The following is a 25792-nucleotide window of genomic DNA, read 5'->3' as shown; positions in this document are numbered from 1 at the left end:
CCCACCAGCTCATCTTTTGGATCATGGGAACTGCCAGTTCCTGTGCCTTCAAGAGTTCCTGCTTGAAGTAGGTCCAACCATCCTGGAGCCCTTTGCTCTTAAGGGCTGCTGCCCAGGGTACTTTCCAAATAAGCTGCTTGAACAAGTTGAAGTTTGCCCTCTGGAAGTCCAAAACGAGGGTTCTGTTAGTGCTCCTCCCTATTTCCCTGCATATTGAAAACTCCACTGCCTCATGATCGCTGAACCCTAGACAGCCTCCTACCATCATACTCCCCACTAGTGACCTTCTGAATTCCCTGTAATTCCTTAGATTCTTACATAAAAATATTCTAAACCAGAGTCAATAACCAGTTTTCAGACAGTGTTTTTGCTAGTGTGTCTGCATACTTCAGAAAAAAATGCAGGCAAATAATCTGTTAATTTCTAATTAATTTTTTTTTCCATCTTATTCTGGAATCCTATTCATAGATTTATCCAGACTTGGAAATGTACCAATATAATTATTCCTGGACAAAAAGTATTTGGAAATATTAATTTCAAAGTAACTCTCTACACGGAATCAGAATGATCAGACAGATACTTGTGCCAAAAGAAATGATGCTGAAATAATTATTTCCTAACAGCCATATCAGTAAATTTGGAATTGGAGATGAGCTCGTACATACAGGAAGGAAGCAAACCCTATTGTCTCCCTCCTTCCTTACAGCACTTGTTTTACAGCCGAATAAGCAATAATGAGGCTGTAGATCTATGTCGTCTTCTTAGAATCCAAAAGGCTTTAGAGACTGTTGGATGAATTTCAACAACCTGTTCAAGTCCAAGGAGGAAATAAGCTCTTCCAGAAATGCACCAATCTTCCTTTTTCTTCTTTGAGTCTGGCTGTAGCTCAAAGGAACCTTATAGACCATCTGTCCCTCCTATCCTCTCAACCCCCACATGCCACCATCTATAAGACATCAATCTGTGACGCAGCTCTGGGAGAGATTTTTTTAGTAGTTTCTCCAGGAAAACATCTGAGTGATTCCTCTGCAGAATCTATCTATTCTCTGTGTCTACTGGGGAAAAGGGAAATTGACCTCTTCCCATCTATACCAGGGACTGGACATTCTTCTCTTGAAGGATGCAAATGTATTTGCAAGAACTTTAGACAAAGCCAAGAATGAACTCACCAAATCCAATCCAGGGAGGACAGTGATAAACAGGACATGGCTCATGAGAACATTAAAGCTTTGGAAAAGATTACTTACAGTGAGACATGCCAGAAAAAAAGAACTAAAAGAAGGTTAAGGATTCAGTTCATCACTGCCTATCAGGACATGGATCTGTTGGGGTACTGCTCAGGGACAATAATCAATGCTAGGGTCTGGGGCGTCTTTGGGAATGCTTCCTGAATATCCTCACTTTCCTTTTGTGCTCAAGTGGAGCCAACCATAGTCTGATACTGAGAATGAAAACTTCAACCACTGACTGAGATAAAAATGATTGGAATCTGCATTTGCATCAGAGGCCAGAACATGGCTTTGCCTAAAAGTTTAAAAGAAAAAAAAAAAGCTTCTGTTCTGAGGTGGTGAAACATAGAATTCATAGAATCACACAGAATCAACCAGGTTGGAAGAGACCTCCAAGGTCAAGTCCAACCGCTCACCCAACCGTATCTAATCAACTACACCATGGCACTAAGTGCCTCATCCAGTCTTGTCTTAAACACCCCCAGGGGTGTTGACCCCACCACCTCCCTGGGCAGCACATTCCAATGGCCAATGTCTCTTTCTGTGAAGAACTCTTTTTGTAAGATTAAGCCTAACCTTCCCTGGGCACAGCTTGAGACTGTGTCCTCTTGTTCTGTTGCTGGTTGCCTGGAAGAAGAGACCAACCCCCACCTGGCTACAGCAATAAACAATAAGGTCTCCCCTGAGCCTCCTCTTCTCCGGGCTAAACAGCCACAGCTCCCTCTCCCTAGGAAAAAGCACTAATCCCTTCTCAAACATAACTTTCAAAACTGGCCTGTTCCACAGTCATGCAGCTTACAAATAGAAGCCAGTCTGAAGTTTTCTGTATCACAGATGCTTTCACCTGGTTGTCCTGTTCATTTTTGTTTGCCTTCTAGCAAGATATTCAGACCTGAGTTGAAAGATACCAAGAGCATCACACAGAGAGGCTTCTGGGAGGCTGCTTACCCTGACCCCATGACTTTTGAAGGAGCCAAGACCTCTGTGCTGTCACCCCGTTACATTCAATAGCTTTCCATTCCTGTACAGCTGTAGATCATTGCACTTGCTGGCACTGTAATGTGCCTGTTTAGGTTCTGTCCTTACAGCTTTTTATTTGTGCTGTTTTTCTACACTATCTAGTTTTAATGTCCAAGCACATTACCAGCCATAGGTTTAACTTTTCCACCAACCACTAAAATATTGAAAAGCATTGTGCCGACTTCCAGTGCCCAAATGCCTACCTTTTCAGCCCCAGAAACTCTCTCACCAATGAATATAGCAAAGGTGTAGTACTATCCCTTGATGTTTCACCAGGGTTCTAATTCAATTCATACAAATTCCAGAGTCTAACAGGAGCAGAAGAAAATTTAATAACCCAAAATTTATATGGGAATCAGTCTAGCCCACATGAAAGAAGATAACCCTCCATGAAGATGCATGACCCCCATCAGAAGGAGGTATTGACATTTCCTATTCAGCCTTAATAGGAGCCATGGAACTTTTGTGAGTCTATCTCTGCTTTCTGCCTTCATCATTCACAGCTCCAACAGAAATCAAGTGACCAAAGAAAACAAATTTGTAATGATTTGAGAGCAGAGAGCATGCCAGTGGAAGGGGTCTCATGAAGATGAAATGGCAATGACTGTCCTCAGGGGGGAACCACACTTGAGGCACAGTCAACAACCGAAAACATTCAAGCAGGGTTGAGGAACACTACAACTTGGGAAGGTACAAGAAGACCACATTTGGCCCAGTGCAACAAGTCTGGTTTAGGTGTATAACTTACAAATACATCTAAATTGTGTTTACAGAAATTGTTTGTAGACTCATCATCCCATGCCAAGTTTTCTACTCTCCTGGTGAGTGTCTGCAATGCCCTAGCCCATCGCCTTCCTTTTCCTTAGAAGTGGCCCAAGACTGACACTCCTTCAGTCTTCTACAAACACAGCACTCATCTCATGGTAGATCCCAAATGTATGATGGGTGAAATTTTGAGTTTAGGATACAGGCTTCTTTAAAGAACGGTGCAGAGAGAGTCCAACAGAGAGCCACGAGGATGATTAGCGGACTGAGTCTCTCCCCTATGAAGAGAGACTGAGAGCTCTGGGGCTGTTTAGTCTGCAGAAGAGAAGGCTAAGAAGGGATCTTATCAATGTCTATAAATATCTGAGGGGTGGGTGTCAAGTGTAGGGGCCCAATCTCTTTTATGGTGGTGCATAGTAACAAGACAAGGAACAATAGATGAAAACTTGAACACAGAAGATTTTACCTCAACATGAGGAGAAACTTCTTTACAGTGAGGATGATGGAACACTGGAACGGGCTGCCCAGAGAGGTGGTGGAGCCTCCTTCTCTGGAGATTTGCAAAAGCTGTCTGGTTGCATTCTTATGTGGACTACCCTAGGTGATCCTGTTTGGGCAGTGGGGTTGGACTTGATGATTTCTGGAGGTACCTTCCAACCTTTAATATTCTGTGAGCACATCCAGAAAACCACACGTGTGCTGCATTTACCTGCCATGTCTCCCAGAGGGAACATTGTTGCATTAAATGCCGAGGAGGAGTAGAACCAGCTACAGGAAAAGTTAGCTTTGTTGAGCATTAATAAAACTAATGGGGTATGTTTACATAGCACCTTTCATTCCAAATGATCAAGTGCCTTGCTAGTCTTAATCATTTCGCCCATCACTGAACTGCAGACACCTCTGGGGTGGAACATTAACAGCTGCTTGGTAGAGCACAGCAGCAAAACAGAGCAATTTAATGGAGGAGAAACACCCCGTCCAGCTGCAGGTGTAAAGGGAATTTTGTTAAGTGGAATGCAATTAGCCAAAGTGATGTTGCCTAGGAGGGAGGGAGACATTTCCCTTAATACTCTAATATGGGGCTACAGCTGGTTTTCCAGCCCCTGTGTTACTGGGGAATCACCATTGCAGCCTGGTGCTGGAGTTGCAGTTGATTCTCAATTTAATTTCCATTCAAGGCTCCCAAAAGAAAAAGCATCGTTGAGATTTTTTTTTTTCTTTTTGTGGGCTTCCAGATTCCTGCTCTTTGAGCTGAGGGTTGACATTGCTATTTCCACCCCTAAATGAGCTAGAACTAAAGAAAGAATGTGGCTAGAGATGGAGCTCAGTTGAGCCACGTTCCTTAAATGCAGCACGAGGTTCTCTGGGCTATAAAACACACACATTATATGAGGGAGAAACCATTGTCCCTAAAGTATTCATGGCAGGGTGGCTTGATTTAAATTGTAATCGTGGTGTAAACCAGGAAACAGAGAATCTTGATTTAAATAATCAGTCTTAATCTTGTTTTGCATGTGTGCTGGTTGATTCTCACTGATTGGTATAATTTGCTGCTTCTTTACGCCAAATCAAAGAATATCCTATATCTATACATATTTATTTCAGCAATTACATCGTTCAGTATGCATTTATTCAGATTCCTACTTTTTACATTTTCTATGAAGAGAAAATGGGGAACAACAGATTTCTTATTCAGTGGATGATTGCTGGATGTGTTTTGTTGTTGTTGGTTTTTTCTTTTTCTTGGTTTTCATTTATTTTGAATTCACGTCAAGCTGCATTTACATGGAAACTGGAATTTAGTCATCATTTCACTCCCCTCCTTCCAAACTGAGTGTAATAAAAGTACTTGAACCTGCTGGAGATACAGGAAGAAAATAAGTCTTGCACAGAAAATGAGTTGGCATTAACAAAGACAGCACTAGCTGTCGCTGGGGAACTGAAACAGAGGTGCATTTCCAAGAAAGCTCGGCAATGCTTCTTTCTTGCTGGCTTAAATAGCTCCCAGGTGTTTTTGTTACCCAGTCCTAAGTCACTGGTCCATATTTGATCCAAATCAGCAAGATTTTCTGGTGGGTGACATTTCACCATCTCTACCCTGGTTTGAACTGATTGTAGAATCATAGAATCATTTTGGTTGGAAGAGACCTTTTGATTATCAAGTCCAACCAATAACCTAATGCTTCCAGGTCACCACTAAGCCATGCCCCTCGGCACCACATCTCTATGTCTTTTCTACACCTCTGATCTCTCTCTGTGGGGGATGGCAGAGGTCCCATGGGAGCTGTGAAACCAGATCTCTGTTCATTGACACCCTGTCCTTGAGTAAAGACTTTAAAATCACAGACTTCTGGGGGGGACGTGGGGTAAATCAGATTTGGGATCCATAAGCCATTGCACCATCATGGCCATGGGGATGGACAACCCTTGTGAGGGCATGTGGATGGGTACCTGGGCTCAAAACCTCTTGAATCAGTCGTCTTTGCAGATATAAAATGTGCTGGAAGTTGCTGTAATGCAGCTTGTCTCTGGTTTTATTCATGCAGATTTCTCCCTCTCCTCCTTTTCAGCTGCTGGTGGATTTCTGACTTTTCTAGATGCTCATTGAGCTGATCTACTTGAATGACTTGATGTGAAAAAACCCTCCCTTTCCACCTGCAGAAGCAGCAGCAGCTGTCAGGAGCTGATCTGGCACCTCCACAGACTGGCTCTAGGTGCAGCCAATTCACTACTTTGACTTCCTTTAAGACTTTGGCAGTTTGCTTGGAAATGATTTAAAAAATGATTTACAAGGCTGTAACACAGAATTCTGAATTTAAGCCTTAGTTGAGCCTGTCATAATTTCCCATTTTGTTTGAACAGTTTATCTGTTAAAAGCAGAAATGTGTATTTAATTTCAATTATTTTTTATTTTTAAATTAGTGTTTCTATCTACTTTAGGACAACGTGACCAAACCAGGGCAGAAGTCACAGGGTGTTTCTGAATGCAGCAGAAAGTTGTCATTTTGATGAAGTATTTAGTTTCTGAGTTTTTGACTGAAGAAGTTGGTTGTGGAAGCCCTGGGACAGTTTGGGAGGTCATTAAATACATCAGTGAGAAGAGGGCTGAGCTGGCGGCCGGTTCACGCTGCTTGCTATGAAAAGGTCTTGCCTTTGAAGAGTTGCAAGGGGAGCAAAAAGCTACTGCCTGAGTGCCCCATTGGGGGTGAGATGGCAACATTATGAAGCCTTTCATGCTGTTATCAGAGAGTGGCCTGGGTACTTGTGACCATTAGAGGACCCAGGAAGTTTTTGTGATCTCCAGCTTATGCTGCATGGGTTCTTTGATAATTTTTGTCTCACAGTTGCTCAGTTGAGTTTCATGGCTTATAAATAGATGCAGCAACAATAAAAAGCAGGGGTTTGTCACCCCCCAAATTCACAGAATCATTGAATGACTGACCTTTCAAGGTCACCTAGTCTAACACCCTGCAGTAAGGAGGGACATCCCCAATTAGATAAGGTTGCTCAGAGCCCCATCAAGCTTGACCTTGAATGTTGCCAGGGATGGGACCTCCACCACCTCCCTGGGCAACCTGCTCCAGTGTTCCACCAAAAACTCTATACAGAATATACAAAAATTCTATACAAAAATTCTATACAGAGAGAGTGATTGCCCACTGGAATGGGCTGCCTGGGGACGTGGTGGAGTCACCGTCATTGGAGGTATTCAGGAGGAGACTTGATGGGGTGCTTGGTACCATGGGTTAGTTGTTTAGGTGTGTTGGATTGGTTAATGGGTTGGATGCAATGATCCTGAAGGTCCCTTCCAATCTGGTCTATTCTATTCTATTCTATTCTATTCTATTATATTCTATTCTATTCCCAAAGTCCAATCTAAATCTACCCTGCTGTAGTTTAAAGCCATTACCCCTTGGCCTAGTTCTACAAGCCCTTGTAAACAGTTCCTCCCCAGCTTTCTTATGGGACCCCTTCTAGTACTGGAAGGCTATAAGGTATCCTTGGAGCTTTCTCCAGACTAAACAACCCCAACTCTCCCAGCCTGTCTTTGTAGCAGAGGTGTTCCACCCCACTGATCATTTTTGTGGCCCTCCTTTGGACCTGCTCTAGCAGGTCAGTGTCCTTCTGTTGAGGGCCTCAGAGCTGGACACAGTATCCTAGTGAGATCTCACCAGAGCAGAGTGAAGTGGCAGAATCACCTCTCTTGATCTCCTGGCTAATCAATTGGGCATGCACAATGCAATTTGCCTTCTGGGCTGCAAGTGCACATTGTTGGCTCATGTCCAGCTTTTCATCCATCGGTTCCCCCAAGTCCTTTTCTGCAGGGCTGCTCTCCATGCCTCTACTGATAATGAGGATTGTCACGACCTAGGTGCAGGACCTTGCACCTGGTCTTGTTGAACTTCTGGAGGTTCATCTAGGCCCACTTCTCCAGCTTACCCAGGTCCCTCTGGATAACATCCTGTCCTTCTGGCATATGAACCACAAGATTTGGCTCGGTTCATGTTTGAGGGACTGCCTAATATTAAAAAACTTCAGTGCTGAGGATACTTAATGGACTCCTTTATAAAACTGGAGTGTAGTTACTGTGTTTATGGCTATCCATATGCTTGATTAGAAAATATTTGAGATCACTACAAGGGGGAGGAAAAAATAGAAATAACATCCTAATTTTGTAGCAGGGAACTGAGACAGAGAAATGAAGCCCAGATTAAACACTGTCTGCAGCAGAGCTATGGATTAAATCTCTTAAACTGAAGTCCTGAGTGAAGTCTCTGATTTGTGTAACACCTCTGCTCTTCAAATGTCTTTGTACCATTCTGACATGTGGGAAAGACTTATTTTTGTCTGATACATAATGAAGTTACTTTTAGAAAATATTTAATCTATATGAATACCAGATAGAAATTAGTATTTTAAGTTTATATACACGGTTGAAAAATTATCTGTGCTGAGATGGACAGAACGTATCAACAACCTGCCTTAGAGCACATAATTAGAGTTTTTAGGGGCAGTTCAAAGAAATACTGAAAACTTTGCAGAATTAGGGCAGTGTCTCCTCTTCAATCACTGCCCTCAATTGAATAAAATGGCATTTTTGCCTAGAAGTTAATCAAAAGCCTCTGAGAAATAAAGCAATGAGATTTTAATGAACAAATTCTCCTGGCAGAAGCTGTGCTTTCCTTTATTTGGAGCTCAGTGTGCACCTCTCAGCATGAGTAAAACACAAATGACATTCTCTTTCCTCTCATTTTGTTCTGCTGATGGGTGGAGATGTATCTTCACTGGAAAAAGCAAAGCCAGACCTCAAGGGGCACGGAAGGAGTCTGGACCAGACTGGATCTAGAAGCAGATACAGTGGTCCAAATGGGAGCTCAGAAATACAGACATGCGCAGCTGGATATGCTAAGTTGGGGAGAAGCCTTGTGCCCCTTTCCCCTGTGCAGGCAATAGTGTGGTATGTCTTTGAAAGGCAGAGATGGAGTGCTGGGAGCTTGGTGTGACCTTGCCCATCCAGGATGAAGCAGAAAAAGGGGAAAAAGCTTTGGCTTTCTGGTCCATGATTAACTAGTAGGCTTAACTCTGCAGGGCAGGGGTCCTTTGGTTGCAGAGATAGATATCAGATCATTCTGAGCCCTCAGCCATTGCCTTGTCCAAGTTTGGATTTATTGTCCCCTTTGAGCCTTCTGCTTTGCCCCATGCTGCTTCTCTTTCATCTGTCCCAGGAGGATGGAACTTGTGCCTGGCCCTAAAAACAAAATGCCGCTCCAAACGCCGATTGACCTGCAGGTCCATCCTGAACCAAGCTCTGCTGTCTATGTTCTGATGGCCCTGAGTGTCCTGTCCATAACCCTCGCTCCAGGACATTAGCCATTCCCCATTGGCATTGCACAGAAATTCTTCCTCAAAACCAGGCTGGAAGCAAAGTATTGCTATCAAAAGAGCAATAGGTCTTATGTTGTTGAACTAATCTGTATTCCCCCTAAGGTGTCTCACTCTGAAAGGAGTTATTTATGGCAGTTGGATATAGTGTAAAAAATGTATAGATTTGCTTCCAGAATACTTGGCAGCTTTCCAGCATTATTAATAAATGCAATTATTTTCCTTAATGGAAAAAAAAAATATCTGTGACATGGAATTTAAGGTGGCAGACGAAAGGACAAAAATTAACAGCATAGTTGAAAAGAACTGTAAATTTTTACCAGTTAATGTTGTTTCTACATGCCTTCTCTCCCAGTATCCAGGCTATTAATGAGTTTCTAGGATCTGGGCCTTTTTTCCCTGCTTAATGACTTCATCATCATCACCAGAATAATTATCATGTAAAACCTACACACCAACCTGTATTGAACTGAGTTCATTCCAACCAAATAATATTGTGAAGGGATTTAATGTCAGTGTCTTTTCAGGCACAGATTACAGGAATACAGAAAATACATTCTCTGTGGGACATACCATATGAGAGTAAAAATATGAAAATGGTGAGACTTCCTCTAGAGGCACGGAGGCCAGTGGCGAGACATTAGTCCCAGAAATCAGAGGGAATTCCTTCACCGTGGAACAAAGTGAAGATATTGATCACAAATGCAGCAAACAAAGCATTAAACTCAGATACATCCTGTGTACCTTCACCTCCTCAGTTGTGAACATGGATGCTGCAGGCTCCCTCTGTGGTCCTTGGGGTGACCCACGTGCTACCGAAGGGACAATCAGTTCTTTGAGTGGGTTGAATCCTATCTGAGAGACAGTGGCATCCTCATTTGAAAGGCTGCTTTACACCCAGTGGACATGAGGGTTTGATGAATGTGGAAAGAGATTATCTCTTTCCCTAAACCCCATCACTTTACTGTTCCATCAAGGTAGAAATTTGCAACCCTTGTGAAGAATTGAGGTGGTTCCCCAGCTTTTCACTTTCAAGAAGCATCTCAGGGTTAATATTTAAAAAGGTGAAAAAAGATAAGAGGACATAAAAAATACAAGAAATCCATCATCAAGAATGTCAGTGGTTAGAAAGTTGGATCACAAGTAAGGAAGATGTAACAGCCTTCAAGGGAGCCATTTTTCAGTGGAGTGTGAAGCATTAGGGAGGGTCATGTAGCTAAAGTCTCCTTTTTAGGATTAATATTCTTTATAAGAATCTGAATATCTTTACAGTTGGAGAGCCTGAAGGTAAATTCCATCCTCTAACCTTCACATTTCAAGTGCTTACCAAGCCTCTGAATATCTCTATAAGGCAGCTTCAGTAAGCTGAATATCCAAACAATTCCCATGTACTCCTTGAATGGGGAATTTCTTGCAAATCCTTCCTGGAAAGGGGCAGTGTAAGAGCTTAGAAGATGTGAAACAGGGAAGGGGATTAGTGAAAATTCCCTTCTGGATTTGCCACTCATTTTTGTAGTTCTTCCCTAACTTCTGCAACTGATGATGGATCTTTTGTGGTAAGGGTTCTGGCTAATTTTTATTTCAAGCTGAAACACCTTGTTAATAAGGTTACAACAGATAGAAGGCAAGTGAAAGGTGACAGCCAGCAGATGCCTGGTCTTTAGTTGGTAATTCTAATTTATTCTTGTCTTCCCTTACCCCAAAGGTATAAGGAAGCTTAATAAAGTGTAGCTTTTTCTTATTTATTGAGAAGATATTTTTATTTTGATTTTTTAAAATTATTTTTAAATTCTTCTTTCTGAATTCTCCAGCTTTGAAAAGCCATTTTTTTGCCTACATGGTTTGCAGGAGAAACAAGTCTGAGGCAAACACTCCCTTATTGGAAGTGCTTTATAATAGACTATTTAATTTAAATGAGAGAGAGAAAAAAATAGATGCTGCTGCTGCAACCACGGTAACTGTATGAACAACAGAGTGCATGGAGCCTGAAAGCAAAACATGCTAATAAAAAGAAGAGTCACCATGGATTATCAATGGGGGTATTAACAAGTAATTTGTCCTGCTAAGATTACACAATAATTCTGGCACTGCTAATTGCACTGATGTGTTGAATTGTACCTTGGGCCAGTGATTTGGGTCAACATGATTTGGGAAACAGGAAGGTGAATGTAAAGGGGACTCAGTAAAAATCCTTCCTCTGCAGACGGTCAGAGCTATTTAGGAGAACCTTGCAAGGCCTTTGGCAACAAGTATTAACAACATTAAGAGATGAGCTCTGAACAGCCAAAGGGAAGAAGAAAACTACACAGAAATAATGACCACTTTACTAGAACTCCCCTAGCTATTGTAGAACAGCTGTGAAGAGAAAATATTTGGAAAAAGCTGATCAAATTCTGGAGCATGTGGCTTGATCATTAAGACAGCTTTCTGGTTTAAAAGAAGCCAAAATGTATACAAGAAACCTAGGGGTAAACAGTATTTTGTAGTGTATTTAACTTAGAGAACTGGGATTTATGTCACACTGGTGTGCTAGCTGTTTTGCAGCAGTTACCACCATACATCTAGGAGCTGATCTAACACTGCTGATGGAAATGAGAGTTTTCAAAGGCTTCAGTGAGATCTGCATTAGATACCACTGAATAAGAGAAAGAGTTAGGTTTCTTAACTACCCAGGAGAAATAAAATTATATCATTTCTCTGGTGTTCCTTCTTTGAAAGATTTCTCTTTAATTATTTCCTGCTGTAATGTACCCCTGTGCTTCTAAATGTCTTCTCTGAGCATTCAATTCTATTGAGTCCTAATTTCCTGTCAGTTCCTTTAAGAACTCTTTCTAGCAGCAGTAATGGCTTAAGCAGTGTGGAAGCAGAAAGTGTGGCAGTTACTGCAAGAAATGGTCTTTAAACCATGTATTATGTCCATTAAAATGGGTAAGGGTTGGGTCTGTGATGGTAGAGCAGGCAGAGCTACCATGTGTGTTTTCCAGCTCCTGATTGCCAGCATGCTTTCAGCTTTAACAAAAGCCTATGAGATTTATCCAGAAAGGCAATTTATTTGATGGGAAAGCAAAAGTTAACTGTAAAATATCCATTATCTTTCTGAGCAAGTTGGTAAGGCTTGGAGAATGGATTTGGATATTGGGCTGGTTGTTTGCTTGACAGTGTTAAAGCTCATTTAAATGCATCCCAGAAGAGTAGTGACTAAAAGAAAAATTAGTCCTCTCAGTAGGATATGGGTCCAGCACAGCAAAATGAATTGGTGCTCTTAATCATGTCACCAGTGAGTAAATGTCTGTATTGCTATAGTCACCATACCACTTTGGTACTACTGATTGGTCACCTCAGAGGTGAAGCCAAAAATAAACAGACCAGGATATTAAACTGCTCTGCCTAAGCAGTCATGACCAACAGATATTGGGTAGAAGTGTTAAGGCTCACCATGCCTGCCTCCAGTTCATTGTTAAATGGGAAAGCTGAGTACAGCAGTGCCATTTTACACACGTGAAATGCATGCAGGATTGTTTGCAGGATGACATGCTTCCAAGATATTTTTGAGTGGTGATTAAGGTGGACAGAAGCAGCACAGGACAGCAGTTTGATAGCAGTGGTCCCACAGCCTGCATTTTGGCTTCCAGGGTGGTTAGATGTGGAATTTTAATTCATGTTTACTGATCTTTCAATCAGCTAGATAAGAAAACGGGACACATCAGCAACATTTCTGCTGCAAGAATTTCTTTACATAATGTATCACAATTGAACATCTTTGGCTCAGTTGAAATGTCTCGAGCCATCTGATGTTACTCACCCTGCCTGTGAGATCCTTTTGGCCTCTTGATACTGCCCACATTCTTCCCAAGAGGAGATGATGACAGAGAGAAACATCAGCTCTACTTTGCACATGTACACAGCATTAATCACTGCTGACTTGTCTTGCTAATGAAGAAAACCCCTCTCTCTCTCCTGCCCCTTCACATGTTTAACCAATTGCATGCCTTGGTGGAAATTAAAACTAAGTCCAGATTAAAAGAAAGCAAATCTTTAGTTTTCCCAGTCTTCTCTGGAATAGTGAAAAGTTAAACTACAGTTGGCCCCAGGTTGAAAGTAATCCTACAGCTGGATAAACTAGTGCTGAATAAACCAGTAAGCACTACCACATTGAATCTATCCAGGTACTACCAGATTGATTCATAATGGTTTGGGTGGATCTGGGGTAAGGTCTACCAGATTGATTCATAATGGTTCAGGTGGATCTAGGGTAAGGTCCATTTGATGGGTACTTACACATGAACATCATCCATCTCTACATTTATTAGGAGTGCCCTGGGAAACACAAAAACCTGAGAAGTTCAAAATACTGTCTGAACAGTCCTGTATGCCCCTGAAGTCAAAGAAAGCTCAGCAATACTACAAACTATTGAAACTGGAAAAGGAGGGAAGTTGGAAAGACCAGCATGTACAGCCATGCTGACTAAAGCATCATCCATTCTAGACCATTGTGAGCAGATATTTATCCAGTTTACACTTTAAAACTTTTATCAATGGGCTTCCGCTGACAGTGCATTCCTCTGACCATCTCTTCCAGTGCTTAACTGCCTACAAACTATTTATGAGGAGAGAAGGATCTTGGGGGCTTTGTTCAGCTCAGAAGAAAAGATGGCTAAAAGGAGACCCAGCTCTTAACTGTTTTAGGTGTGGGGAGATATACAGAAGATGAAGTCAGGCTGCTCTTGGAGATGCTGACTGAGTAGACAAGAGGCAATTGACACAAGCTGAGGCAGTGCAACTTCTGCCTAGCTCTTAGAAGAATTTTTTGCAACAAGTGTGGTCTACATCATGACCAGGACAGAGAGGTTGTGGCCTCTCCATCTCGGAGATACTCAATGTGTAAATGAACAAGGCCCTGAGCAACCCAATCTGACATCAAAGTTAGTTTTAAGCAGGGGACCAGACTGGAGACTCTCATCAATGCCTTCCAACAAATTATTCTGTGGTACTGTATTTTTATGATGATGTCTCTATGATTACAAGTATTTTGCTTTTAGAATGTGACTAAATTGGTGCAAGTAAGTCAATTTCTGGGAGACTATTACCTTGTTCTCCTTCACTGTGCTCTTCTCTATATTAAACAATTGCTGGCTCAGTACAAAGCCTGTTCAGGGTTACCTAAGGTAATGCCAGTTAACTCCAGGCTCAGATCCAAATGACCACTTCAGGAATTTCTTTTGCTGGAATCAGTCTTGCTGAGAAACAATGAGAACTGGTGTAGGAAAGAAGTTCCTGGAAGTCTAGCAATGAAGAAACCAAACTGCTCCCTGTAAATGGGTCTGAACTTTTAATAGGATTTTACAATTTCAGCTTAGCCTAGGTGGTCATGCTGCAGAATGATGCTTGAGCTACATGAAGTACCTGCCTTATTAGCAGCAAAGAGTGATTGCATTATCCCCAGATACAGTGCAATAACCTGAGCTGTCCCCTCTGTCTTCATACTCTGCACATTGAGGGTCCAGGTGGAGCAAAAAGTGTTGCCCAATAGAGGGAAAGCCATTGAGTGGGCAGGATCTGAACTCACTGCAATGCCAGAGTTCGAACTCAAGCCAACACTTCAGTAAAACCAAATTCTCAATGTAGCAAAAGTATTCAACCTCCTGGAAAGCCTGTGAAGAGTTTAGATAAAGGAACACATGGCTTTTCATGCAAGCTGCCTAGGTAAGTGATTGATGGTCTGTAATATGTCATGGAACCAGAGCACTTCACCAGTTTCCTTGAAGACAGAGGAGTGGATTGTGGCTGCACTTACTGAGCAGCATATCTGTTCCTTCGAAGCATCACCACTCCTGAAATAAAAGCAGATCTGCTTTCTGAGGGAGCCAAACCTCTCTTTTTCTAAGGACACAATAAATGCCTTGGTGGAGTCTCCCTTAGACAGCTTTGGATTTACAAATATCAGAAGCAAATTCTGATTATTTATTTTGGATAAATAATGAATAGCATAAAAATTGCTGATGTTAACCTTCATTGGAAAAGTTGTTTTAATGGGCCCATAAAATCTTCTATTGATGACAGGTTCATAAAGCTCCATATTGACTTCAGCTAAAGGCTATAACTCCTATCAATACAGTCAACAATTAATATTGACTAATAAAGGTATCCTGTAAACTGAGTCATAGCATTACGTTACTTTATGCTGCCATTAGCAACATTTCATGTATTCTTGCAAACACCACTCCTATAAAGCTGGGATTTCTCAAAATGGCCCCTGTGATAGCTGGCAGCAGAGGGCCCAGAGTAGCACTGAGTATGGGCAGAGGAAGGAAAGTTTCTAAGAGCATCTTGGGCTTCATTTGTGTACATTTAAGACTTTTCTTAAGTCCTTCTTCCCTTCCTCCCTTGCAGCCTTTGCCTGGATACATTTATGACACTAATTCAACTGCATTCCCTATATTGAAATGATATGTCTTTCTCTCAAATCTGGAACAGATTTTCTGACCTGAGCCTGGCTGACACCTGTGTCATCTTCCCTGGGAAGTCTAAGCATCATCTGAAGCTCTTCAATGGCACAGTTTGGATTCTAATATTTTTGCTCAAGTTCCACCACCTCCTGTTTGTCGATATGAACAATATAATTACATACTGGACACCACTGCTCTCTAGCTTTTATTTATGCTACACAGACATCATAATTTTGAGTTTGATCTAATCTTTCTCATTCAAAGTACTCAACATCTAAGGCTGCAATTGCCTATGGCTCAAAGAAATTCCTTCTACGTATGCACAGCACTTAAAACGCCCTTAGATATCTTCTCTACCTTTTCTAATTGCTATGAAGTGATAGTTCAACAAATGATTAGTGTGTCATTACATTTAAGGGAAGAGGAATTGGAGGTTACCTCAGTCCTGACATTACCACTACTACCTCTGCTACTACTTTCAGTAAAGTCTTTCAAAGCATGTGCTGTTGCTAATGTGTTGTTGATAGTATAATTACATTTCTAGGTACAAGGTTGTGTTTGTACATGTAGAGGTAACATTACAGAAACCCCTGAAAAAGACTCCAAAAGCTAAAATATTCTTCTCTCTTAAGGAAAAAAAAAATAAGAATAAGAGAAGAAGACTAAAAAAGAATAAAATTCTGTACTTTGCTTTTCTTTGTAGGCATGGAAAGAAAAATATATAGGGTAGGATCACAGCTGCCCATATGCTACCATAGAAAGCACAAGAGAATGGGATGGAAGTGCAGGATGTTTGCTTTTAGTTGTTTTCCAGCAATTTCTTGGAGTGTGTAAAATACTAATTGACCCTGATGGTCCCTCTATATTTCATCAAAACATAAGGCTTGGAAGGAAAATGGTATAATCTGGCACTGCACATCTGTCTGTCCTAACAGGTGCAACCCTGTAAGATACTATGCTAAGAAACTTGAAAAAAATATTGTAAATAAATTTAAAAATATTCTTCTGTACATCCTTTAAAGAAAAGGCCATTTCTCTCTGAACTTTGCCTAATATATCATTATCTCTGAGCAGAAACTTAATAAGCTTCTACTGTAATTTTGTTGGAGTTAAACATAAAATCATGTGGGTGGTGTATGTCTCACCATGTCATGGCTTCCCAAGGAAAAGTTATCATCATTTGTCACTCTAATACTGTGGCAAAAAGCATAAAGGGAACAAGCAATACAGTCATTTCACATCAGCTTTCTGTGCTAGCTCAAGCTCCAAATCACTTGTACGCAGCAGCTATATTAAGAAGCAGGCTGTGCCATAATTGAATTAAAGGTGCAAAGGCATACAGGGCTCGGTGAACTCCTGGGTCAAGCTGCAGTTGAATCAAAATCCTCTCTCCTTCCTACACTGCTTGACAGAACTGCTGACCAAAAAGGTTTGGAGACCTACAAAACACAGGCAGGAGTCCCCACAGCTGGGGACACAAAGTTACAGAGATAAAAAAAAAAAATAAAAAATAAAAAAAAATAAATCTGTGACCTTCAGCTTTTATTTCACATGAAGAAAAAGGCTTCTAAAAATACTTCACCATCAGTTTCCTTCAGAGAGCAGTCAGCTGATTTACATAAATGAAACGGCTCCTGTCAATGAACCGGCAAGGAAAAGAAGGAAATTATCTGCCCCCAAAATCTGTAGCAAAGATAAGAGCAGCACTGGCCAGGGGAGGGGAGATTTAAATGCTTTTTGTCTGAAAGGTCGCTACAAAAAGCAAAAAGAGTATTACAGCCACTTAATGATCTCTGTCGCCGTGATAAATAAGTAGGAGCTTCTCCAGCAGTTTATTAACAAACACTCTGTAGGACAGCACAAAAGGCCACGACATGGGGCTATTAGAAGAGTGTTTTCACTGTGTCTGATAAAAAACACCCAACACAAAACCTAAGGAAGATTAAGCTGGAGTAGTGAGAAGCATTGCTGGTAGAACTCAAGGCTGACAGCACAGGGGCTGTCACCACTTACCGGTTTCAGTATTCTCGTGCTCCGTGTCAGTGAGGGTGAGGTTGGAGTTGGCCCTGCTTGACAAGCAGGAGCTGCGTCCGGACTTGGTGTTGCGTCCCCAGAGCCTCACAGGGTGCTCAGGCGACATGACCACATCTGCCTCTGTGTCAGCATCCGAGCCAGTGCTGATGGAGTAGCCGCAGTGAGGCAGCCCAATATCAGTCTGGTACAAAGTCCCATGTGTGGGTGTCACGTCTTCAAGACCCAGCTCTCGCAAAGAGAAGTTGGCTCCTGGGAGAAAACACAGCAGCCTGATTACTCTTTAATAGGGGATGGCTTCTTCCAGCACAAGTCAATGGCAGAATCATTCATACTCTGTATTCAAGTGGGCTGCAGCAGGACCTGAGTCCTAACAACTGCCCAGAATGGTGGTAGATGTCCCACCCCTGGAAGCATTCAAGGTCAGGTGGCATGGGGCTCTGAGTGACATGATCTGGCTAGAATCATGGAATCATGGAATCATGGAATCATAGAATGGTCTGGGTTGGAAGGGACCCCCAAATGTTATGTAATCCAACCCCCTCTGCAGTCGTCTGGGACATCCTCAACTAGATCAGGCTGTCCAGAGCCCTGGCGAGCCTCACCTTGAATACCTCCAAGGATGAGGCCCAAACCACCTCCCTGGGCAACCTGTTCCAGTGTTCTACTACTCTCATGGTAAACAACTTGCTCATAACATCTGATCTAAATCTACTCTTCTCTAGTTTGAAGCCATTGCCCTTCATTCTGTCACTACAGGCCTTTGTAAACAGTCTCTCCATCCTTCTTTTAGGCCCCCTTCAGGTACTGGAAGGCTGCTATTAGGTTCCCCTAGAGACTTCTCTTCTCCAGACTGAACAACATCAGCTTCCTCAGCCTGTCTTTGTAGCAGAGGTGCTCCAGCCCCTGATCATTTTCATGGCCCTCCTTTGGAACTGCTCTATCAGGTCCATGCCCTTCTGGCATTGAGGGCTCCAGACCTGTATGCAGTACTCCAGGAGAGGTCTCACCAGAGCAAAGTGGCAGAATCACCTCTCTGGATCTGGTGACAGTGCTGCTTTTGATGCAGCCCAGGGTGTGACTGACCTTCTGGACTGCAAGCTCACACTGTCTACTCATGTCCAGCTTGTCGTCCATCAGCATCCCCAAGTCCTTTTTGGCAGGGCTCCTTTCAGTCACCTCATCCTCCAGTTTGTATTGATAGTGAGGATTGTTCCAGCCCTGGTTGCAGATGCCCTTGCTCACTGCAGGGAATTTGGACTAGATGGCCTTTACAAGTCCTTTCCAACCAAAGGCATTCTGTGGTTCTATGATCATAGTACCAATTTACCTGTTTTGTGGGCTTGCTTAGCATGAGATCAAGTGATTCTGCCAAGACCAAAACACAGCTGGATTCCTACTTCTGGAACTTGACCTTTACTCAGGATGTGTTCAATAAAATGGTCAAATTTGAAAGCAAATAAAAAAGGATAAATACTGGAATTCTTTAAAAAAGGTAAAAAGTAATCTTCTCAGGAGAAAAGCAAAATGAGGCATGCAATGATCAAAAGTCCTGCCATACACTTGGCAACTCTAATACAATGGGAAATTTGAGTGAGTTCTGCTTATTGAAATCCCTGTAATTACATACTGGGGATTTAAATTTCCTCTGGCAAGCTCCCTTTCCCCTTGTTGACCACTCACACCTTGACTCAGTTTAGCTATTCATTCTGATACAGTCACAGTGGAGGTTATTTGGCTGCAAACAGATGCCATTGTGTAGCTGACTAAAAACACAACCTGAAAAATGACTCTTGAGTTCATGTCTAGTTACCTGCAGAACTTCAAAATCAGACCAAATCAATGTGAATGAGGCTCCGCACTTTGGAGAGTTGCATGAAGAGGTGGACAAAAGCAATTAGTGGCTCCATTTTAATCCATATTTATTTATTAATGTATGCTTTCATTTTTCAGCCCTGAATGTCTTCAAAAGATTTTGGGCACCCGTGGATGTCTTTAGCTTCACTGTGCATTTATGTGGCACCATGTGCTCCTGCTTCTGTTATGCTATGTCTTGATTGGATGGATTAGAGAAATTTATCTGTAACTGGTAGGAGGCATCAGACCCTGGAACATGGCCAAATACCAAGACCAGTGATCAGATTCAGTCAAGATGTCCTTTGAGATCTGGACAGGTTGGAGAGCTGGGTAAAGGTAAACCTCATGAAATTCAATAAAGACAAGTGCAGGGTCCTGCAACTGGGGAGGAATAACAACAGGCGCCAGCACAGGTCAGGGGCTCCATGCGACAGCAATGTGCCCTTGTGGCCAAGAGAGCCAATGTTATCCTGGGGTGTATCAAAAAAAGGGTATTCATCATGTCTAGGGAGGTTCTTCTCCCCCTCTACTCTGCCCTAGTGAGACCACACTTGGAGTAGTCTCTCTAGTTTGGGGCTCCCAGTTCAAGAGAGACAGGGACCTGCTGGAGAGAGTCCAGAGGAGAGCCATGAGAATGATTAGGGGACTTAAGCATCTCCCCTGTGAAGAGAGAGTGAGAGATCTGGGGCTGTTTATTCTGCAGAAGAGAAGGCTGAGAGGGTATCTGATCAATGTATATAAATATCTGAGGGGTGGGTGTCAAGTGGAGGGGGCCAATCTCTTTGGCAGTGCACAGGAATAAGACAAGGAACAATGGGTACAGATTTGGACATAGAAGATTTCACCTCAACCTGAGGAGAAACTTCTTTACAGTGAGGGTTATGGAGCATTGGAACAGTCTGCCCGGAGAGGTTGCAATAAAAATGAGGTAAAATCTGCCAAAGTGATAGAACCATAGCATTATAGAATTGTTATCTTGGTTGTAAAAGACCTATAAGATCATTAAGTCCCACTGTCAACACAACACCACCATTCCCCATGTCCCAAAGTGCCATGTCTACACAGCTTTTGAACACCTCTAGGGACGGTGACTCCACCACCTCCCTGGGCAAACTGTTCCAATGCCTGACTACACTCTCAGTAAATAATTTTTTCCTAATAGCCAATCTGAACTTTCTCTGGCACAATTTGAGGCCATTTGCTCTTGTTCTATCACTTGATACTAGGGAGGAGGCACCAGCACTTACCTCACTACAACCTCTTTTCGGGTAGTTGTAGAAAGCAATAAGGTCTCACCTCAAACTCCTTTTCTCCAGATTGGCCTCCTATGCACAGACCACAGGTTTGAAAGTCCTATAGATGTAGTGCTTAGGGACATGTTTTAGTGGTGATCTAGCAGTGCTAGGTTAATGATTAGACTTGGTAATCTTAAAGGTCTTTTCAAACCAAAACAATTCTATGCTGCTTTGACTTAGATTTAGAGCAGTGCTGCAACTCAGATGTTTTCCAAGAAGACAAATTTGAGTACATCATCTCCAGCAAAGTTCAGGCCCAAACTTACCTTTGAACAGTGGAGTTCATAACTACTCATTATTGAAATCTGTTTATCAAGTCTGGATCTCAAAGCTGTATCCAAAACTGAGTTTTGATTCTCTCCCTGCTCAAAACCACACAATCAGATGGCTCTTCTTACATTTTTATTTGTTTCTGTGAAATATCACGTGGTGGATAATGTCAATCTAATAGAAACAGTCAGATTTCTACTTTTCCATAGTCTGGTTTCATGCTTGTGTAGCACTCTAACTTTTCCCTGAGCCCTGCTGCATGGTGAAAGTCTTTCACATTGTAGCATGCATGCATTAAATCATAGAATCATAGAATGCTCTGGGCTGGAAGGAACCTCCAAAGGTCATCTAGTCCAACCCCCCCTGCAGTAAGCAGGGGCATCCTCAACTAGATCAGGTTGCCCAGAGCCCTTTTGAGCATCACCTTGAATATCTACAGGGATGGGGCCCCAACCACTTCCCTGGGCAACCTGTTTCAGTGTTCCACTGGAAGATCAGCTGGCTTAAGTAAATGCTATTTCACTAAATGTCTTCATCCAGCTGACTTTGCAACTTATAGTGAACAGCGAAGACGATTGAATGCAAGGTGAATAACAGGACTGAGCAACATTTCCTTCTAAAGCTCAGAGAAAGAGCTGTTTGACGTCAGGAAGAAATAACCATGGCTCAGCTTCTTACAGATGTATGTACAGCTGAGAGCACTCCAACTGTATAAAGCATTCATGAACTTCACACCTTTTTAATTGACTGAACAATACAGTCAACTTTCAGACAGAGTGGACAGATAAGGTTGCTTGGAGTTTACACCTCCACCAAACCCTAGAGCCTTGCATGGGAAGCACAATGCAAGCTTGTGGCAAATTAATCCATTTAAGTTGATTGCAAAGCAGTCTGACCGAGCATCCTCCATTACTGCATGGCATGAGGTAGAAAATGAACTTGACCTAAGTTATAAACACAAGGTCTCCCCAGAGACCTTGGTCTTCTCTTCCAGTTCTGACGTTTGTGCAAGGGCAGGATAGTTTTTAAGCCATCTTCTGTGGAGTAATGGAAAATATCTTCTTTTGGTTTTGTTTGCATATTTGAGACGCTGATTGTGAGTTCCAGCCTCCTCTGAAACACGCCACGCTCAACATTATCAGACATATCAATGTGCAGCATGACTGGTGCTCTCCAGTAACAGCAACTCATAAATTATGAAAAATGACTGCTACAATTAACTGAAAATCAGATTTATTTGCAATAAACAGCAGGAGATGCATCGATTTTCATATTCTGTGCTCACTGTTGCCTTTTAAGCTGCAAGAACTCAAGTCAATAAAGGGAGGATAATAAATATCTGAGACTTTTAAATTCAGATCTGGTCTATTTTTTCCTGTGCTGACTTGCATGTTTGCTGGCACTCTCACTCTAGCTAAAACCATTTAAATGCTGACTTGTTTATTTACTGAATTTATTTGGTCAATTTGAAATGTTTCCCTCCTCTGCCTTCAAAACCAATGCAGGAGAGAAATTCACTTTGCCTTGTTGATGTCAAGCAGGCTAATAAGGCTTGGTTTCAGTTGGCAGGAGACCAAGCGCACCAAAACGTGACGTCCATTCGTGGCTTTCTGCCAGCAGAAAATGTGGCAGAGAAAGTCTGGGGTTGTTAACAATCCTCAGGCCACTTTGGGGACTTTCAGGATAAGATGGGAAAAAATTATAAATTGAATAATCTGTGGGTGATATATCAGAAGCAGAACTGGTGCCCTGATATGGTTAATCTTAACTTCTCAGTTCATTTCAGTCACTTGCTGGAAAAAACAGTAAAACCCAGCGGTGAGTTTTACTGTTTTCTCAACACCCTACAAAATTTTCCTGGGGAAGTATGAACTTGTGTATAGCAAATTTATGCTCCCTGTCAATAGACTGGCTTTTCTTATTTATCTTTTGTGGGCTTCTTAGGAGAAGTCCATGGACCTGCATGGCCTCAAAGACCCTCAGGTTGAAAACCACTGACCTGTGTTAATTCACATCTATCCTGCATGGTGAATATATTGTATGAAGTGAGAAACTCAATGACCTCAAAGGTTTCCTTTTCTTTATAACTTTGCAGATTCTTTAGAGAGGATGAAGTACTTCAGAGTTGCTAAGAGGGAAACTCCTTTTATGATTGCAAAGTATTACTTACAGCACCCATTGGCCCTTTTGTTAATTGTTGCCTGTTGCAGTTACCCTGAAATACAAACACCAAAGCCATGTGCATAAAGAGACTTCTGCAAGCCATTTTGCTTGTGCGTGACTTAGAGAAGAGCCTTGCACCAAAACCACAAGTGCATGGGTGTTTGAACAGTGAAGTTAAACAAGTGGACTTATGAACATTCCCTTTGGTCAGTCGGCTTTTCCAAACTGCCGAGGATACACCCAGAGCAGCCTGGGCCAGCTGTCTTATGTTCATTTTCTGGAATGCTGACGACTATTTGACTCACTTTGCCATTTTATGCTTTTCTTGATGGACTTCTAAAAATTATTTATGTGAAGCCCTTCTTGGTTTCAAAACTAAGACAGTTGTGTCTCTGTGGAAAAAAAATCAAGACGAGAATATAACAGGGGCCAGAATTCTACCTCTGTCCCAGTTTGAAGGCAGATCTTCCCTTGCCTCCCGCCAGGGCAGAAAAATGAGACTCAAACAAATGGATTGCAGAAGTGATGGAAAGTTTAAATGGAAAAGCAGTGAAGTGAACTACAGAGAACTACAAGCACAGTGACAAAAGAGATCCCAAAGCATACAGAGTCCCTCACAGCATACCCAGAAGCATCCCAGCATTCCCTTTGTCCCTACCTGAGGGTACACAGGTACACCCAAAAAACCCAGGGCTCTTTCTCTCCCCGCCCCTGCCGTTAGGCCAATCTCAGCTGGCCAGTTCTGAGATTGCCCTTCCCCCTTCTCCTCTTGGCATTGGGCCTAGCCAGGCCTAAGAGGCCTTGAGATAACTCCCCCTCCATTATCAGCCAGGGAGCATCTCCCACAGGGGCAGTGAGGGAAGAAAAAGGAAGTGTGAGACCTGTCAGATGGATTTGTAGGGAGCAGGACATTATAGGTATGAAGTACACTATTTCCTGTGTCCACCCACTGGGCTGGACACCTGGGTCACCAGTGGTGCACCCTGAATGGCAGCAGCAGGAGGCACCCAGCCCAAACTGCCACAACCTCATGTAGGCAACAGCAGCAGTGAAAATGCAACTGCACTGACTCAAGGCTAGCAGTAAGAAGGAGAGTATCTAGAATCTCTGTTAGGACTGGGGAGCTCATACTAATCCTTGAACCTCCACATCTTCACAAGTACTGAAAAACAGACGCACTAAATGAATACCTGTAAGTCCTAAAAGTGGTTCTTTACCACTTCTCTAATATTGGAGCATGTCCCCATCTTAAACATACAGCCTGCAGGCCTCATGCAATGCTAAGAGTGGTTCCTCCCATGTGCAACTCTGTTGCCTCCCTTCCTTTAGGCTTCTTGAGTTTTACGATGGCCCAAATGGACAGTGGCACTCTTCCCTCATTGTCTCTGCCTCAGCATCCTGATTGACTTCCTTCATAATGAAGCAGGAACATTAAGTAGTGAAGATGTCTCCTGAGGAGGCAGGGGCTTTCTATGTCAGTATGGTGAGGCAGATGCACAAGAAGTATGGTCTTGTGTGGAAAGTGGCAAAGGGCTGTTGGAGGCAGAAAGACTAAGGCATAGAAAAGGTGGTATCCTAGACTAATGGTATCTCATTTGAGGACACCAATTTGCATGTATCCAATGTCTGTGCAATACACTGAAGAAGTTCCTTGCTGTATTCCTATGTATACCTTGCTTTTCAGCCCCAGAGTGCTTCAAATGTAGCCTCTCACCCAGCCCCAGCACTAAGCTGATTAACTCCAAGGCAGAAGGCTCAAGGGAGACCTTCTAGAAGTCTTCCAGTACCTGAAAGGAGCCTACAAGAAAGCTGGGAAGATGCTGTTTACAAGATCATGTAGTGACAGGACACAGGATAATGATTTTAAACTATAGAAGGGCAGATTTAGACTGAACATTAGGAATAAGTCCTGTACTAGGAAGGTGATGGAACCCTGGAACAGGTTGCCCAGGGAGGTGGTGGAGGCCCCATCCCTGGACACATTCAAGGTCAAGCTCAAGCTTTGAGTCACCTGATCTAGCTGAGGATATCCCTGTTTACTGCAGGGTAGTTGAACTAGATGATCTATAAAGGTGCCTTCCAACCCAGTGCAATCTAAGATTCTTTGATATGATTCTCACTCATGCTACTTGAAGCAACATGTGATGAAATGTGCTTACCTGATCGGCAGAATTCATCAGCCTCCTGGTGCACCATGTCTTTCACCCTGTTGCTGTAGGTCAGCCTGGAGTCCTGATCGTAAGCCTTCAGGGTCTCACTGGAGCTGTAAGACTTCTGGGGTACCTTGCTGTCCTCACTCTCAGCTGAAGAGCTGGTGTAGCGGCGCTCAGTGTCGCGGCGCCGAGTCAGAGATCGATAGGGTTTCCTTTCTTTTACATCCATGGCACCCTTGTCTGAGTACTCAACATTAAAATAACAAAGTCTGCGTGGTGGTCAGATTGGAATAACCTGAAAGAGAGAATAAAATAGGATCTAGGGTCACGCCTTTGGGCACCTGAAGGCAATTTTTCCTTCTTTATGCATTCTTGCAATGAACAAAAGAGAGGTTACTTAACGGACTGCAGGAAAACCCTTTTAGAGCAATTACCAATGGAAAGAAAGTGTCAATTATGTGTGACATTTAATAATTGCCACAGTTTGTGGGACACATTCGTGCAGCAACCTGCATCTGTGTGAACTAGGCACACACTTGGGAATTCGATACTGATTGTGATTTTCTGTGTCTTCTTTTCCTAGAAAGTGCTTCAAACACATCAAGGAGGCACATTTTCAGCACATCAGTCACCTAATCTCTGGGAAATCAGGCCACGCTGAAATGTCTCCATGTGCACAG

General features: G+C 42.6%; 1 protein-coding gene across 1 annotated transcript in view; it reads right to left on the bottom strand.

Moving 5' to 3' along the window:
* TENM4 (teneurin transmembrane protein 4) overlaps positions 1 to 25792 on the bottom strand; it is a 901855-nt gene that overhangs the window by 398612 nt on the left and 477451 nt on the right. The window contains exons 5-6 of the mRNA XM_054164697.1: positions 25119 to 25407; positions 17357 to 17626 (exon numbers count right to left, since the gene is read on the bottom strand). Of these exons, the coding sequence (XP_054020672.1) occupies positions 17357 to 17626; positions 25119 to 25341 (493 nt within the window). The 5' untranslated portion in view covers positions 25342 to 25407. The remainder of the gene's footprint in view (positions 1 to 17356; positions 17627 to 25118; positions 25408 to 25792) is intronic.

The sequence above is a fragment of the Dryobates pubescens genome, chromosome 10, assembly GCF_014839835.1.
Source record: "Dryobates pubescens isolate bDryPub1 chromosome 10, bDryPub1.pri, whole genome shotgun sequence".
NCBI lineage: Eukaryota > Metazoa > Chordata > Aves > Piciformes > Picidae > Dryobates > Dryobates pubescens.
The sequence above is the reverse complement of the archived record's forward strand: the minus strand, read 5'-3'. Positions and strand labels throughout refer to the sequence as shown.